Below are 16,620 nucleotides of genomic sequence, written 5' to 3' on the forward strand. Positions count from 1 at the left end.
ACCGCGTCAGCACAGCTCACGGTGCTCGAAGGTGTCGCCGTCTTCACAGTAGACCGATGACGAGTTGGTCCATCAACTTGTCTGGCATAGCTGTGATCAATAGCGATCCAAGCTAGCCCAGCAACCGGTACCTCGTCGTCTCAAAAAAGGCTGACCTGCCAAGCCTCGCGCAATCCAGTGCATTCGGCACTCTTCAAGCCAGACAGGCCATTCAGTGTCGATTCGGTATCACAGCCGGTACCTCAGAATGCAAGCATGAGAAAAACAAGATCCTCGAGTCCATGTCAGGGCCAAAATGGTTCTTAGCAGTCACAAATCTGCCAAACTACATCTCGGCAATTAGAGCCTGGAGTTGTTCCTCCTTCATGATGCCGAATTGACCAGACTGGCGACCGTCCTTGGCAATCCTTGGTGTGACTGTGGCCAATTGTATATTGTTCTGATCCAACTTCTCTTCCATGACCTGCTTGAGTACGCGCAGACAGAGGATTTCGGCTTCCTTCAATGTCATATCCTTCCTGTATTTGTCTTGCAGTTCGGTCTGAGCACCTTCGGAGCCGCTTCCAATCGCCTTGGCATCATACCTAACAAAAGTACCAGAAGGATCCGCGTGGAAACTGCATAGATCAAAGCAGAGATTCGGATGTGTGTCAGCGTCACTGATGGGCAGATCGGTTGAAGTCCAACAGCACCAGCCTCGTACTTACAGTTGTGGTCCCTTTTCGTCGATACCTGCGATCAAGAGTGCCACACCGAACGGTCTCGACATCATGGCCTCGTCGCCTGCTGTCGACTCTCCGAAGCGGAGCGCGAGATCACAAACAGCTTGCGTCACCGATTCGACCTTGATCTCTTCATCGTACGTGAAGGCGTGGTTCTGTGAAGTGACGCGCGCGTGCTCGATCATGGTCCTCGCATCGGCAGTGAGGCCACTCATCGCTGCACCCAAGTGCTGGTCCACCTCCATAATCTTTTCGATCGACGACGACTCGAGCAGCTTTGACTGCACTCGCTTCTCGACACCAAGCACGACTCCTTCCTTCGTGGCAATTCCAACGGTCGCTGAGCCGAGCTTGATGGCTTCTAGTGCGTACTCGACCTGAAAGAGACGACCCTCGGGCGAGAATGTGTTGACACCACGGTCTGATGGCGCAAACAGGGAAAAACTGAAAAAGTCAGCAGATGCTCCCAAAGGACTCCATTTGCACAGATGCAGCTGAGTCTCGCACTGTCCACCGCTACTTACCATACTCGGATCTTGTCAAGAACATGGCAGACACGAGGCTGTGATGGTGGGCGTGGTTTATGAACTTGTCTGCCGGTGAAAAAGGGAAGGATCTTTGTGTATCAGAGAGGATCTTTTGAGTTTGGTCGGTGTTCACTAGGTGCGAGGCGGAAGCTGGAATGAAAGATGATGGCTGGAAAGATGGTGAGCGGGAAGAGAGTCGAGCCTGGCAACCATGGTATGTGCGGGAACCACACGCGAAGCTCAGCGTGTGGAGCTGCCAAAAAGTGTTGTGGTGGCCCCGACACGCGTTGCTAACATTTCAAAAAAAGCGCAAGTTGGATTCACGAATCACGAATATTGCGACACCGAGATCGTAGAGAAAATCGATCACTCACAGACTCTGTGCGATCGTAGTCCAGTTCAGCGCCTCTCATAAGAACCGACTTGTACACCCCTTCATTCACCAGGTTCACATTGGCAGACAAGCTCCTCTACCGAAGTGACCCCGTGCACAATGCACAAAGGTATCTGCGCTTCACAGGAAAAATTGCTATTGTGCATGAACGAAACACGAATGGGAAGATTGTCCGAGAGATGCGATAAAAAACACTTGGCAGTCCAACGGTAATACCAGAGACTTGATGCGATCCATGAGAAAGAGTGGATTCCAAGTCTACCACTTGCGATCGACGAGCATCCTTCTAGATTCGGAGCTCAGGTAGCTCTGAGCGTCCCACGAGGTATCGATGTCCTTGACGTGATCCGCGGTAAAGATGATCGGAAGCGCTGTAAACACGAGGAAGACCAAGCCGAGCGAGCCTGCCAGCAGGCCGATGGCTACCTTTTCGTGAGCCGGCGTTGCGAAGGCCTTGGTACCCTTGGCTTTCTTCTTGCGGTCGCCCGGATTGGTGGTGTTGGTGAGGTTCTTGTAGCGAACCATGAGGTCGTCGTAGAAGAGGCGCTGGATCGACATGTTGGTTGAGTACATGGCGTAGTCCTGGTGTGAAACATTGGCAATGTAGTCGAGCGTGTGCTTGGGTGGGAACTTGCCTTGCAGAAGCGTCGAGGTGTTTGCGTACTGCAAAACAAATTCCGATCCTCGGTCCAAATGGTTGCCTCCTTGCCATCGCGCTTCACAATGTGTATCACCGGCACCAATGTCGAGAAGCGCCAATGCGTACGAAACGTGACGGTTGAGGAAGCGGTTGATGACGTAAGTCTTATTAGCGATCACATCACGTCGTGCATAGGGCGTAATCTTGGTCTGGTTGCCATTGAGGCCGTACGGCCAGGTGTCCCAGGCCTCGTTGGGTGAACAAGAACCGTTGATGTTCATGTAGGGACGTGAGTCGGTAAGCCATGCCCATGAACCGGGATTTCCGATCCAGAAGCGCATGTTGTCGTCGTAGGCCTTTGTCTTTTTCAGAAGCGCGTAGCGCTGAGAGGCTTGACCGCCCATGGAATGACCAGCAATGACGACTTGGTTGAGGTTGGGGTAGGTCTTTGTGTCGAAGAGTAGGTCGACGATCTGGTCGACGGCAGCATAGCTTGTGACGCGGTGCCTCATGACCGGGTTTCTGCATCCTGCGCCACGCTGCCAGCCTGAGCCGTGGAAGACAATCTCGTTGGGTCGGGCAGCACCAGCCTGGAGGTCCATCTGGTTCAACATGGCAGGCGCAACGATAAGGAACGAGTCATTGGTGGCGCCTTGCTGTGCAAACTTATTCGATACGGCGACACTTCTGGCGTTTAACATGAGGTTCGCATACTTCCAAACGTCACGAGGCTTACCGGGCCAGACCACGATGGCACGAAGAACCTTGGTGGGGTCTGGGTTATTGGAGATGTAGAAGGGCATGATGCCCGATTCGTTGCCGAAGACGTTGTAAACTGAGAATGTGCGGTTCAAGGTGAAGCCGGCGGTTTCTGGAAGCGCTTGCCAGCCGCCCTCGTCGGAACCGCTGGTTTCGGCGCTCGGGTTAAAGACGGTGGCATTGTTCCATGGAAAATTGTAGTATCCGTCATCTTTTAAGATGTTACCTGTAGTGTCTGTGTTGCCGGCGGCATTGGCCGCAACATTTGGAATCTGCTCGACAGCCTGAGCTGCTGCGATGGGATCTGTTGCCGACTGCGCAACAATTGCGTTCTGCGTATCGTTGGACGGTGAATCGATGCCGCCCCCTTGGCGTTTGGACAGACGAGGAAGGTCACGAGCGAAGAAGGGCAATGCATCTTCTATGGAGAGGTTCCTCTGCCAAAGATCGAGGTCGATGCGATTCAAGCGTGGATTGGATGCAGCCACTTGTTGCGCAACTGCGGCTAAGGCGAACAGAGCCAAGGCACCTGCTCTCGCCTGTGCTGTGAGGAATGTACGCATAGCCTTGTCGTAGGTCGAGCCGTATTGATTGCGAGAGAGTGGAGAGCTCCGCTGGTCGACAACGAAAGCAAGGCAACGACACCAGCAGCTCACTCGAATGAACGTCTAGGCTTGAAATGTGCAAGCACGCTAGGTCCACGATCGATGCAGACGCTCCAGGCGGTGTAGCGAGCAACTGAGTTGGTGGCAGCGAGCTGATCACGAAAGAGCCAGGTCGCTTTGTGGAACAGAGTCAGAGAGAGGCGTGATTCGGCGATTCGACGACTGTGTGATGGTTTATAGAAAGAAAAGAGCGAGTTCGCGAGAGGGAGGGCCAGGGAGGCTGAACGACTAAGGGTGATGTGTTGAGAACGTCAAGGTGGTGGCTGGCTCGAAATTTTGGCTGCTGGAGTGTATGTGTGTGTGTGTTTGACGAGCCGGCGTGAGACACGATCCTGGCCAGACACGGCAGGGGCTGATCCTGCTGTATTAATCAATTTAAATCGCTTAGCCACGAGCCGCCGCGAGCTGTGTTAGCACCTCAGCGCGCACTTTGTGATTATGATTCACGATTTGAATTCAAGTCGAGGAAATTCGGCACACGAGACTCACTACTCGGCGCAGTCACAAGTGTTTGTGCACTCGGATCGGAGATCGCAGCATTCGTCGCGAGATTTGAAAATCGTGAATGCCGCGCCTCAGTCAGTGTGCATAGCGACTCTGTTATCTATTTGTGCGTAGGGTCTCGTGTCAATAACAGTCACGAGTCTGTGGCGTAAGCAAGCTTCTCTCGGACTTGGTCACAGCACGTGCATGTGGACGCTTTGGATTGTACTGTGTCGGCTCTTGTTTGCACCATGCGGTCCAGGGCAACCTGCCTTTTCTTTGCGTGCTCCCTCTCCTCTATCCTTCTGCTTGCCAGAGCGACATTGAAGCCGCCTGTCGCCATCTTCCGTCAGCTTAGTTTTGTACAGCGTACTGTCTGTCCGTGTTGGCACACCTGTTCCGTGGAGGAACCTGTCTTTCACATTGTGAAGCGCTATGATTGAGCTCAGGCGCTCAGTTGCAAGACGATGTCCGTCCACGCATCCCCTGTTCGTTCGGAACCTATCAATATTGCACAATACTGTTGGCCTTTCTTACGAATAGTGTATGCTAATGCAATGCTGCAATGGATCAGATGACGTGGGAAGCAAGAATAAATGTTGTACAGGTTCGTGACGGTATGGATGGCATGATTCGGAAGAAAAGCTTCTAAGGCTCTAATGTCTGAGCCAAAGGAACAAACAAAGCGGGTCACACACTTTGGCGACGACGCAGCGACCGAGTCGACTCAGAGCTCCTCGTGTGCAGGGGCAGCAGCGTCCGTAGGAACCCAAGGCTTGGTCTTTCCTCCACCAGTGGTGGGCACCCACGTCTCGTCGACGATGACCGAGCGGTTAACACCAACAGTGATGTAGCCAATCAGACCGTCGGTCATGACACCGCCGAGCTTCTCGACATCAAAAGTGGGGAAGTAGCCGTTCTCATGCGAGACCTGGAAGATTTGAAGCGAGTCTTCCCAGTTGCGCGTTCGTCCTCGGCCAGGAAGATCGGCGATCGGGTTGGTGTTGTACGGCCAGACCTTGTCCATCATCATGTTGAGCTCATCATCAAAGAAGAACTGCCCCGTGTGAATCAGCCTGCCAGATCGGAAGGTACCGTTGGGAAGCACTTGCCAGTCGTTGTGAATCTTGACGTGCACGTGCGTGGCTCGTCCAGTGTAGTATCCTGGGAAGATACTGGTGAACTGTGCGACGCCGTTCCTATCCGTAGGAAGAGCGCCTCGAAGCCACTGCTCGTTTGTGTTGGTACGCGGGAAAGCAGAGAGAAGACCCTTTCGCACACCGCTCGACGCCGGCTGCTCGTCCTTGAGGTGCGGTGCAGGGTCAGGGTGGCCCGAGTAGTGACCGGTGGCGTTGGCATGCCAGAGATCGACGAGGATGTTCGGAATGGGCTCGCACGTATCGACATCGATCACACCAACGTCCATCTGGAAGTGAACTCCCAGCTGCCACTCGGCCATGTTGGCGCGAATCGGATGGTCCTCAGTGTGATAGTAGGGGCCTTGTGTCGTCTCGGGCGATAGGACACAAGTCGAGTTGCGGATCTTGCTCTCGACAACGGGATCGCACGCCATGATGCGCTTACCCCTTTCTTCGAGTGCCTTGATGCCCTTGGCGGCGATCTCGCCGTCGATACCAAGATCGTCAAAGTGTCCGTCGATGAACAAGTTCTTGCTCTGGACTGAGTCGCCTCCGAGCACCTTCTGGGCCCACGACCTCTTCCGCGCTGCGGTCATGGCAGCAATGGCTGGTGCACAGTGGTAGGCAGAGTGTTGCTGGTCAAGAAACTTGATGACTTCTTCCTTGCTTTCCGGGCCATGTGCCGCCACTGATGGAAGCAGGACTACGGAAGCGGCCGCAGCCAGGGCTGTGAGGGGAGCGCTGAACTTCATATTCGAGGATGCCTGGGATGGGATCGACCGTCGTGTGTAGAGAAGAACGTCGCAATGGTGGGAAAGGAGATGAAGGATGTGGAGTAAAAGAGAGTCGAGATACGTACAGCCAAGTAGGGCCGACGATATATACTCACAAATGTAGCAGCTGGCTCGGATCCAGCGTGAGGAGACGCAATCACGAATTACTTTGAGCCGGTGGAAGAGGTTCGCGTGGACAGCTGACTGCTCTGCGGAAGAGAACGCAAATATTTCTTCCGGCTATTTGCAATCCACTCGCTGCTGTGGTTGCGATTTGTCACCGTTTCCCCCGCGTTACGTCGGTTTTGCACGGCTGCACGGCTGCACGCCAATTCCTGCTTCGTGGCTGCACAAGGATATCGCGGCTTGCAAATTTCTTCCGTGGCGGCTGAAAACTGTAGACAGGATGAGCGGCATACAAGCATTTGTACTCTGACGTCCATATTCTGTGAACATACCGAACGAAAGTCAGCTCTCTCGTTGAAAAGGATTTGCGAGCGATTTCAAAGCAGCGAGACGAACTGCCTGCTACAATCCATGTGGTTCTCTGACTCAATAGTCTTTGAAATGGTCCTCGAATACCACACTCTAGGCATGACAAGGGCTTCTAAGACCAGAGCTGAACAAACTGAGTTTAAGCATCAAAGATGAGGCGGCAGAACAGAAGAACAAGCCGATCCGATCTACCGTTGGCCTTTGTCAACCACGAATGGTGGATGAATATTGATCCTAAATTCGGAAAAGCGAGCGAATTCACGATTCACGATTCACGATTCCCGCGAGGCAGACGCTGGCATCCGCGGAAGAAAACCCGTTCAAGGCCCGTGCCCACGATACTTTTTCCTCCACTTTAGCCGCTGTAGCCCGACTTGACTTTGCGAGGACCTGTCTGACGTGGTAAGCTGGCCTGGCCCTCATTGAAAGCATCCGCTTGTAGGTTGTTCAGCAACCATGACACCCATTCATCCCTCTGACCATCGCTAGAGCCCACTAAGCGTACCCGTCAACTATGCCACGAATCCCTTATAGATATCCGGCGGCCGGCGCGGACCCGATTGCCGATGCCATCCGAGAACGACGGGGAGCCCGAGGACTCACTCCACTAGACGGGTCGTTGCTCAATGCGCCCGCCATCGCCAACGGCTGGAATACGCTGTTGGGAGCTACCAGGACCAAGAACTCAATTCCCGATGATGTGCGAGAGATGATGATCCTGCGTGTTGCCGCGCACAATTCGGCCAACTTTGAATGGATCCAGCATGCGCCTGTCGCTGAAAAGGCCGGCTGTACCACCGCGCAGCTGGCAGCGGTACGTGATGTGCGAGCACCCTTGTCGACGTCCTCGGTGCTTAGCCCACTTGCAAAGGCCGCACTCGCGCTCGCCGATGACATGACCACCAAGGTCAAAGTTCAAGACTCAACCTTTGCGTTGCTCAAGTCGGCTTTCGCCAACAACGTCAAGGAGCTCGGCGACAGCGGCAAGCTAGATGGATTCGAGGGCGAAGATCTAGTCAATAGGAAGCTTGCAGAGGCTACGCTCACGGTGGCCGTGTACAACATGGTGTCTCGTTTCCTTGTTGCTATTGATGTCGACGACCGTGCTAACACGCCAGTTCCGAAGCCTGAAGGCAGCGAGCACGTCCAAGATCAAGCTACTCTCTCCCTTCCTGTCAATGGACCCAGCTCATCAGCAGGCAGAGGCCTCGTGCAGCTTCCAGATGGTCAGCTGCTGAGCACGCGTGTCCATTTCCACAGCATGACAGCTCCCTGGATCGTTCTAGTCAACTCGCTCATGACCAACCTGAGCATGTGGGATGCCGTCATTCCGGCACTTTCGTCACGCTTCAACATTCTTTCCTACGACCAGAGAGGACACGGTAGTTCTGCTATTCCTGCTGAGCCTTGCACGATTGCACAGCTTTCAGATGACGTCGCCTTCTTGCTGGATAGTCTGGCGGTGAAGAAGGCGTATGCGGTGATTGGAGTGTCTCAGGGTGGTGCCACCGCCCTTTCCTTTGCGCTGCGTCATCCAGACAGGTACGAGAAGCTGGTGGCTTGTGATACGCAGCCAAGCACACCTGCTGCCAATGTGGCTGCTTGGGACGAGCGCATTGCCTTGGCTAGGAGTAAGGGAATGGATGAACTGGCGGCTGTCACGGTGCCACGATGGTATGGTCCTGGTTCGCAGGCTAGCGCAGAGTGCAGAGCAAGGACAGAAGAGATGGTTAAGGCGACACAGGTAGAAGGCTTTGCCGCCGGTGCGCGCGCTCTGCAGAACTACGATCTGATTCAGGATGGCATTGTGGAGGCGTTCAGCAAAGCGTCTTCGAGTCGTCATCTGCTCCTTGCTGGCGAAGCGGACGGCAAGCTTCCAGAAACGCTCCAAGCGTTTACTTCCAAGCTCGCCGAGGCGGGCGCCAACGCGGAGTTCGTCAGCATCCCCAGCGCTGGACACTTGCCCATGTGCGACAATCCAGACGCTTGGCTCGAGCCTGTTCTTAAGTTTCTTGCCTGAGCGACCAACCTTTTGTCTTCTAGCAATCACGAATGCTAATTTTATCTGTCGCTGTCACAACTTGTGTTGCTTGCTGAGCTCTAACTTGGTGTTCCAGATTCCGCCCCTATGTTGATTTAGATCGCATGTAATCGTGAATGTGAGCACGAACACAGATCGGGGAAAAATTGTGAATGTTAGACCTGTTCCTCTCGTGTTAAGCTGAGATACGACCTTATAGTTCTCACACATATCTCACGTGATCAATTCGGACACTTGCAACGAAATTTCAAATTAGCTTTGAAAAGTTCAAAGTGCAATACAATTCTGAATTTAACCAAAGAAAAGGAAAAGTCGAGGCAGGATACAGAAGAGCTCATTTCGAGAGGTTCTGGATTGCTGGGCGAGGTGTGGAAGCCTCTCACTCATTCACTAAAAGATGAGAAGACCTGATCGAGAGGGAGAGAGAGACTTCAGACGGCGAACCTGGCAGTGGCACCCAAAATTGGAGATTTGACGGTCAGTCAGTCAGCCAGTCACTCAAACATTGAGAGCTGCCGCCGACACCACTGCCGTCCAAAGTTGGTTGATCGTACCTTGTTTCGCAATCCTTCCATCATCCTCAAGGCTCACCCTCCCCATATACAATCAAGATGGTATGTATCTCGTTACACCGCATCGATGATGACGAGCAGCAGCAATAGAGACGGCATCAGCATTAGCATTAGCAGCATCGAGAACGCCAGCAGCATAGGCAACGCCAAAAGATCTCACCCGACACCCCGCGATCTTAATGTCGACTTTACAACAATCCAAAGCATGCGCGCACCGCTTCAGGAAGAGAAAACCTATGTAGTTCATCAAGGTCCAGATGGAGCAGAAGGGAGGTCATGCCGCATTCGTCTACTGTCTTCCAGGTTGCCAACTAGTACGCTCGTTATATCTGGAAGATTTTGATCAGCGCGTGGAGGATCTCTTGACAATCACGCTGGCAGTATACGGCCTGTCGTTCGTTTGCGTACTGTTAACGTCACGAGGTCAACGACTCAACTGCCAGTTGGCTTCATCAACTCGTCAGTAGACATGCTTCTGATGATCTGGTGCTGAACCGCCAAGTCCGCACATTACAACTAATAGTGTTTGCAGCATTAGGGGCATACAGTGATAGGATGAGAAGGGCTACCAGATTAGCTATACACACTCACACATCGGGACGATTTTGCCCGCGATCAAACGCTTCAGAGCCGAATCAGCCCCTGACGTACTGCACCACGCCTACACAACAAGTAACAGCATCCAATGACCTTGCCGCCTCACCTTGTTGCAAACCTCGTGCTCTCTCGCTCGCTCGTCGTCACGATACATCACCCCACCGAGATTCTGCGCCATTTCGTCCATGTGCTTACCATCTACCCCAACTTTTTGTTCAACCAACAGGTCCGATACGCTTTCGACGACTCTAAGCTCGCGGAGAAGACCGCCAAGTCGCGCGGCCAGTACCTCCGTGTTCACTTCAAGAACACTCGCGAGACTGCCGCCGCCGTCAACGGCATGAAGCTCCAGAAGGCTTACGCTTACCTCGGCAACGTTGTTGAGAAGAAGCAGTGCATCCCCTTCCGCCGCTTCAACGGAGGTGTCGGCCGCACCCAGCAGGCCAAGGAGTTCAAGACCACTCAGGGTAAGTTTCAAATTGTGCTATAGCCGAAAGAAACAACGTACGAGGTGGAACATAGCAGTACGAGGAAGGCATAGGAAAAGGATCATCTGGCTGCTTCTAGCACTGTTTGGCAAGGAGGGGCACAAACACATCACCGAACTTGGGACACTGGAGGTAAAGGCAACAGTAACGAAGTGGCAGAGGCGTCAGCTATCTAAGATTTGCGCAACATGGCCAGATTAAGAGGTGGATAGCGTTCGCAGAAGTCTGCTCGAATCGGACCACGGTGGTCCGGAGATGCGTAGACGAAAGGAACATCGGGATCCTACCGCTTGCCCGATTAAGGTCGTGTTCTGGCCGACTCAAGATTGGCTCATCTCGTCAACAGTTGCTGACTTTCTTCATCCTCTCTATTCGCCCTTCTTCACTTGCACCAGGTCGATGGCCCGTCAAGTCGGTCAAGTTCCTGCTTGCCCTTCTCAAGAACGCCGAGGCTAACGCTGAGGCCAAGGGCCTCGAGACCGAGGAACTCGTTATCCGCAACATTGTGATCCAGCAGGCTCCCAAGACCCGTCGTCGCACGTACCGTGCTCACGGTCGTATCAACCCTTACGAGGGTCACCCCATCCACGCCGAGATCTTGCTTAGCGAGCCTGCCGCCCAGGTTCCCAAGGCCGCCTCGACTGATGTTGTCCGCCTGAACAAGCGCCAGATTGCCCAGAAGCGCGTTGCTGCCGCTCGTGCCATCAAGGCCTAAACGTCTCGGACCCTAACATCTCCATACTTTACGTCACGCATTCTTTTCGCTTCGCGAGGTGGTTTGCTCTAACCTCTTTCATCTGCATTCCAGGCGCACTGCCTCGCACGCACTCGTCACATCACCTTGGATCATCGATCCAAACCCCAAAATCCTCGCCATCTCCTTACTGACAATCATCACTTGTCAGATGTAAGCTAGTACCACTTTGCACCTCCCGCGACACAGGCGTCATTCGCCTCGAACGGGTCAAAAAACCAACTTTTCGCTCTCCATCTTACCTCCTCTGTCGTGTCATATGGCTGCGCGTGCAAAGTATGTCTTTATTCCACAAAGTACATCGTTTCGATCGAGGTTTGCCTCAACATCGGCATTGTTCGGTCATGAATTTCATCAGGGTGTTTTCTGAATGGAAAATGCCATGGCAGCGGGGGAGACAAGAAAAGAATATGTTTGGTGACATGGGTTGGTGTTGTTCTTTCGGCGATGCAAAGAGTATGTTGTGACAAGTAGAATCGGGCTGATAGAGCTATGAGACACGGCATACTAAAGCGCTCAGCGGTTGGCTGCAGTATTTGTAGAAGCGGCGATGGGATGATTGCCGGTAGCGAGCTGGAAGTTTTCGAGCTCTTTCGAGGCGGTTTCTGCTTGCAGTGGGAGTGTAGGCGTTGACGCTGTAGCACCTAGGGTGTCGGGAACGATGCGTTGCTTTTTGGTCGGCGAAGCCATTTCGGCATCACCATTGTCTACAGCCGTCAGGGTGTCGCTATCGGCATATGTGCCATTCGTCTGCCCTGTAGCTGCCTGAGCACCAACGCTAGTAGTAGCATCGCTGCCGTTCTTCTTCTTGTTGCCGGATTTGGCCCGCTTGCCGTTGACCTTGCTCACCGCTGCGGCAGAGACACGGTTCTCGCCGCCTTCAAACACGTATCCCGGAAGCTGCGTCCACTTAATGTGACGCACGACAATGCCCATCGAAGCCTCATCGTACTGCTCCCACTGCTTGACCTTCCCTGTAAACTCAGCGGTGGGATAGCTGATGTCGAGCTTGCGGGGACCTTCGCCGGCCAACTTGGGTTCAATGCTGAGACCAATGTAAAAAGTGGTAGTGTAAATCATTCGGTGACCCTCCTTCCCTTCAGTCACTCTGGCGGCTTCTTCCGCCGCAGCCTGCTTGGCTTCGTCCGTTTCGGGCAGAGCTGCGACCTTTTGCGTTCGTTGTGCCACTTCTTCCGGAATATCGCCCGTAGCAACGAGCCGAACTTCATGGTCGTTCCAGCATTCTGACACCTGATCAAATCCCTTGATAAAGGGATGTGCGCATGTGATGGTCGGCACCAGCTCGAGCTTCATTACGAGCTGACGAATCTTGGACTCGACGGTACCGTGCCACTTGAGCTGCAGATCTGCAGATCCTGAAGAGGCGATGACCTGGAGATAGTATTTATACTTGAAGAAAAAGTCGTGCTTGGCAAACAACTCGTCCCAGTTGGTCTTGCCGATAATGACGCGATCGACTACCTCAGCTGCACGCTTGAACTCAGAGGTCATGACCATCTGCGTCGACTGAGATACGTTGTGGGTTGCACACATGCCTGGATAAGCTGGAGTGATGATTGGCATGCGGTGAAGTCGATCCGACGGGTAGAGCTTGGGATTCCACACGCGCACCGACAGAGGCCCATCTTCGATCTGCGTCAGCAGCACAGGCTGAGGCCACTTCCACTGGTAGAGAATGATGAAGAAGCGCGAGACAATGGCACCCGCCGCTTCGTTGGGATAGAGCTGGCAGATTCGAGCGGTCAACATGGCCCATGCAACACCGCCTAGAAACCCCATGACGTTCGAGTAGATGGCACGGCGCTGTGCCCAGAGCTTGATGCATCGAAGCGCCATACGGAAGACGTGAATGTTGGGTACCAGTCGCAGAATACCATCCGTCACTCGCGAGCCACCCAAACTTCGTACATCGCGTTCGTCTAGGTTGCGCAGCAGGTTGTCATCTTCGAGTGAAAGATTGTCTTCGACCCTGGGTAATGCTAGACGAGCAAAGGTGAAGTCGATATCGACGCCCATGAACTTTGCCGCAATTAGGGGCACGTGTGCTGTGGGGACACCTGCTACCTCAGTGACTTCCTCGCGCTCCTTTAGCATGCTTTCAAAGACCGAGAAAAAATCTTCGCGTTGAACATGCTTGGGAACGACGCAGAGCGTATCGATATCGGATCCTGGTCCGTGCACACCGAGACGATAGGAGCCGAAAGTGAAGATCTTGCCGCCCGCTGAGCGGGCAAGCGTTTCTGACATGCCGTGGGATATTGAAACGCGGTAGACAAAGTCCTTGACCATAGCATCTAGCTTGCCCAAAATTACCTCGCTGCGTAGAAGAAGAAGAATGAAAACAGAGTTAGCTCGTCATTCATTGCGGCAACTTGCTGGTAGCAACAAGATGGGAAGGAAATGGACACCTACCGAATCTTGCTCTCTTCATCGCTTTCAAAAACTCCCTGCTTTTCGAGCTCGGCAACCAGCGTCTTAGTTACCTCTATCTCTCTCGAAGTAGGTCCGTTGGTAGCGATGGGTGGAGTGACGCCGAGGTTCCTAGTCGGTCCACCGCCGAGGGCTGGTTCCACTGCTGACGCTGATGTCGGCATATCGTAAGCGTTTGAAAATTGTGGGATGCTAAGCGAGGGTTTAGTGAAAGAGTACGAAGTGACCAGGCAAAGTCAGACGGTGCAACCAATCGAAGGATGAACTCAGCAGCCGACGACACTGCCGCGTTGTAGTAACGATGCGCAGGGAAACTGATCGGGAGGTTTGCCACCGCCTAGAAAGATGCTGTTTCGAGAAGTGGCGAACGTGACTGGATAGAACCGACGGTTGTTGCAGGAAGAGGAAGTCGAATCGGAAGTCAGAACGCAGATGACTTTCCGGCAATGAGTCTGTTTGTTTGCTCTTTGGTCACCAAGACATGCGAATCTCGACTGTCGAGAGCAGAAAGCGCACGGTAATGGAAACCGATAAATCGAGCCGCACAACGTAGGATAGACGCAAGGGTGTGATGAGAACGAGATGGTTCGGAAGCAACCCGAGTTGCAAAGTGGCATCGAGCGACAAATGGTGCGGCACATCCGAGAAAAGTGGAGTAGAAGCGTGCGAAAGCAGTCAATTGCAAGTCAATTTCCCAGCCAAAAACGGTGCGCGAAACGCCACGACGCCAATTTTTTGGTCGCGGTCGCAAGACGTACAGTCACGAGTATCATCCAACAGTCTATATACTCATGGCTTGGAAGTCGAAACTCTGGATGAATCACGTATTGCATCTTCGACGGCCATCATCAAGAAAGTCCGCTTGTGGAAGACTTTTCTTGCACCCTTTCTTTCCATGTTGCGCTACCCCTTTCTAAGGAGCAACTGTCCCGGTGCAACAGGCAGTGGAATCAGCACGATATTGGTGATTGCCTATCTAACTGTACACTGAGAGGTTCGCGTCAAGGTGAACGCGATTCAATCCGGAACGAATGCCGTTCAAGACTCGTGTGACTGCTGCTGAGGTGAACGCGATTTGAAACTAGCTTTTGTCATCGGTCCTTTCACCATCAACTTCAAAGGAGTACCTACCCCGGCGTTCACTTTTGCTCAGCCGATTTGTACATCTCAGGCACACGGCTCTGCACACGGACACTTTGCGTGAGGTACAAATCTCCTGTTCACCCTCAAAACTATGAAGGACCTTACGGTTGGGCTCGAAGTTGATCTACCAGTCTCCAACAGGTCGATATGCCTAGAGCAAGTCAAAGATATCCTTCTTCTGGGCCTGCTGAGCCGCAGGCTGAGCTGCCGAGGACGAAGCGAACAGAGCGCTCGAACTCTGGTTCTTGGCCATCTCGGCCATGGACATCTTTTGCTTTCCAGCCGTATTGGTCTTGCCCGAGGATGCGGCCCAAAGGTCGTCAAAATTGAATGATGAGTTGGTAGATGCTGCAGGTCGCGAGGCAGCAGTAGTGTTTCCAGCGGTAGCGACGGGCGTAGTTGGCTTGGAAGACTGAATGGGCGACATGACACCACTCGAAGCGGCGGATTTGGGAGCTGAAGGAGCGACAGCTGGTGCCGAATCGAAAAAGTCGAATGAGGCTGCTTGCGGCTGAGCGGACGGCGTCGTGGCAGTCTTGACAGGCGCTGCAGGAGCACCTTGAAAGTCGTCAAAGTCGTCACCGAACGCATCATTGGCAGGCGCAGGCGCGGCTGCAGGCGTCGGCTTGACAGCCGGAGCTGCTGCAGCAGCTGGCTGGTCGTCGTCGTCATCGAAGCTGAAAAGATCAGCGACCTTTGGTGCTTCCTTCTTGGCAGGTGCAGAGGTCTGAGAGTGGGAACCACCAGCACGGGCTGTGCTCGAGCTAGGCCTTGGACGATCAGAAGGAGTTTCCTCGTAATCGCCAGCATCGTACTCCTCGAAGCTGTCACGAGCAGTAGCACCACGGCCGCCACCGCTAGAGCTGCCAGCGCCAGGAGCAGCTCCGCCGCCAGCCCAGTAACTGTCGCTTCCGAAGCCACCGTATCGACCTGTGCCGCTACCCGGCACGAACTCCCCATTGCCCCCGCCAGTGTACTTGGTTTTGTTACTGCGGGCCTTCCTTCTCTCCTGTCTGATGCGGTCTACATCGGAAAGCAATTCGGCTAGCTCCTTGGCACGATTTCGTACGTTGATACCCTGATCCTTGCCTTTCTCGTCGATGTAGTGGAAATTTCGCAGGATCTTGATGGTAGCCAGATGAGAGCGGGCATCGTCAACTACGCGCTCGGAACCGTGCTTGACCAGGTATTCGAGCAGCTGCAGCGCCTTGTAGATCTGACGCCACTCACGCGCCTCCTTTTCCATGAAGCGGCGATAGATGGTGGGCATGATCTCGTTGAAGTCTTGGAAGTTGTTGGTGGCCTGCGCAATCTCCTGCATCAGAGTGGAGCTGGCACCCCATGGATCATCGTTGGTAGCCTCGTCGACCTTGGCCTCGATCTCGCTGACGTTGAGAGCATAGTTCCTCGCCTGACGGTACAGTGACTTGACGTCGTACATGGTCAGATTGGCAAGCTTGCTGCCAATGTCGTCGAAATCCATCTTTGCTGCTGCCAAGTGACGCGCACGTCAGCACAAAGATTGCGATAGATGAAATTTGATTTGGGGAGTGAGACGACCCAAGTCGAGTCGAGGGTGAAGCAGGGCAATGAAGACTTGTTCAACGCTGGTTGTAGGACCACAGGGAATGAATGTGTCGAGGGGATAAGGGCAGGCGGGAAGCAAGAAAGAAATCAATTGAGTGTTGATCTGGAAGAAGTCGGAGAAACGTGGAGCGTGAGTGTCGAGCCAGCTGCACACCGAGACAAGTTTCCCACGGCATGTTCCTTGGGGAGGGTGAGATGGTGCCGCACGCACAAGCAATCCTCATTAACGTGTTATTCAGTGATTGATTTAACTTAGATGGCTCGTTCGCCGAGAGTCGTGAGTCGTAAGTGTTGTTCAAATTCGACTTTATGCTGAATTCATGGCCGAGTCTGTTCTTGTCTGCTAACTGGCTGCTGCTGATGCTGCTGCTACTTGTTGTGCAAAAGTCA

The 16,620-nt window shown here is 53.5% G+C and overlaps 7 protein-coding genes across 7 annotated transcripts; 2 read left to right on the forward strand and 5 right to left on the reverse strand.

Annotated features, from left to right (window-relative positions):
* Positions 1-325: 325 nt before the first annotated feature.
* Positions 326-1,271, reverse strand: UMAG_05986 (putative proteasome core particle subunit alpha 5; the record flags this gene model as incomplete). The annotated part of the gene is made up of 3 exons (XM_011394067.1): positions 326-617; positions 708-1,143; positions 1,247-1,271. The coding sequence occupies 3 exons, from the start codon at positions 1,269-1,271 to the stop codon at positions 326-328; spliced, it is 753 nt and encodes a 250-aa protein (XP_011392369.1).
* A 630-nt stretch (positions 1,272-1,901) lies between these two features.
* On the reverse strand, positions 1,902-3,605 carry UMAG_05987 (uncharacterized protein; the record flags this gene model as incomplete). The annotated part of the gene is made up of 1 exon (XM_011394068.1): positions 1,902-3,605. One exon carries the CDS (start codon positions 3,603-3,605, stop codon positions 1,902-1,904), a length of 1,704 nt encoding a protein of 567 aa, XP_011392370.1.
* A 1,312-nt stretch (positions 3,606-4,917) lies between these two features.
* On the reverse strand, positions 4,918-6,081 carry UMAG_05988 (uncharacterized protein; the record flags this gene model as incomplete). Its single annotated transcript, XM_011394069.1, has 1 exon — positions 4,918-6,081. The coding sequence occupies one exon, from the start codon at positions 6,079-6,081 to the stop codon at positions 4,918-4,920; it is 1,164 nt and encodes a 387-aa protein (XP_011392371.1).
* A 1,030-nt stretch (positions 6,082-7,111) lies between these two features.
* UMAG_05989 (uncharacterized protein) lies at positions 7,112-8,617 on the forward strand (the record flags this gene model as incomplete). Its single annotated transcript, XM_011394070.1, has 1 exon — positions 7,112-8,617. The coding sequence occupies one exon, from the start codon at positions 7,112-7,114 to the stop codon at positions 8,615-8,617; it is 1,506 nt and encodes a 501-aa protein (XP_011392372.1).
* A 632-nt stretch (positions 8,618-9,249) lies between these two features.
* Positions 9,250-11,010, forward strand: UMAG_11589 (60S ribosomal protein uL22; the record flags this gene model as incomplete). The annotated part of the gene is made up of 3 exons (XM_011394195.1): positions 9,250-9,252; positions 10,034-10,274; positions 10,691-11,010. 3 exons carry the CDS (start codon positions 9,250-9,252, stop codon positions 11,008-11,010), a joined length of 564 nt encoding a protein of 187 aa, XP_011392497.1.
* Positions 11,011-11,565: 555 nt separating this feature from the next.
* Positions 11,566-13,664, reverse strand: UMAG_05991 (putative poly(A) polymerase; the record flags this gene model as incomplete). The annotated part of the gene is made up of 2 exons (XM_011394071.1): positions 11,566-13,387; positions 13,483-13,664. The coding sequence occupies 2 exons, from the start codon at positions 13,662-13,664 to the stop codon at positions 11,566-11,568; spliced, it is 2,004 nt and encodes a 667-aa protein (XP_011392373.1).
* Positions 13,665-14,794: 1,130 nt separating this feature from the next.
* UMAG_05992 (uncharacterized protein) lies at positions 14,795-16,126 on the reverse strand (the record flags this gene model as incomplete). The annotated part of the gene is made up of 1 exon (XM_011394072.1): positions 14,795-16,126. One exon carries the CDS (start codon positions 16,124-16,126, stop codon positions 14,795-14,797), a length of 1,332 nt encoding a protein of 443 aa, XP_011392374.1.
* Positions 16,127-16,620: the final 494 nt, after the last annotated feature.

Source organism: Mycosarcoma maydis, chromosome 21 (genome assembly GCF_000328475.2).
Source record: "Mycosarcoma maydis chromosome 21, whole genome shotgun sequence".
NCBI classification, from domain to species: domain Eukaryota; kingdom Fungi; phylum Basidiomycota; class Ustilaginomycetes; order Ustilaginales; genus Mycosarcoma; species Mycosarcoma maydis.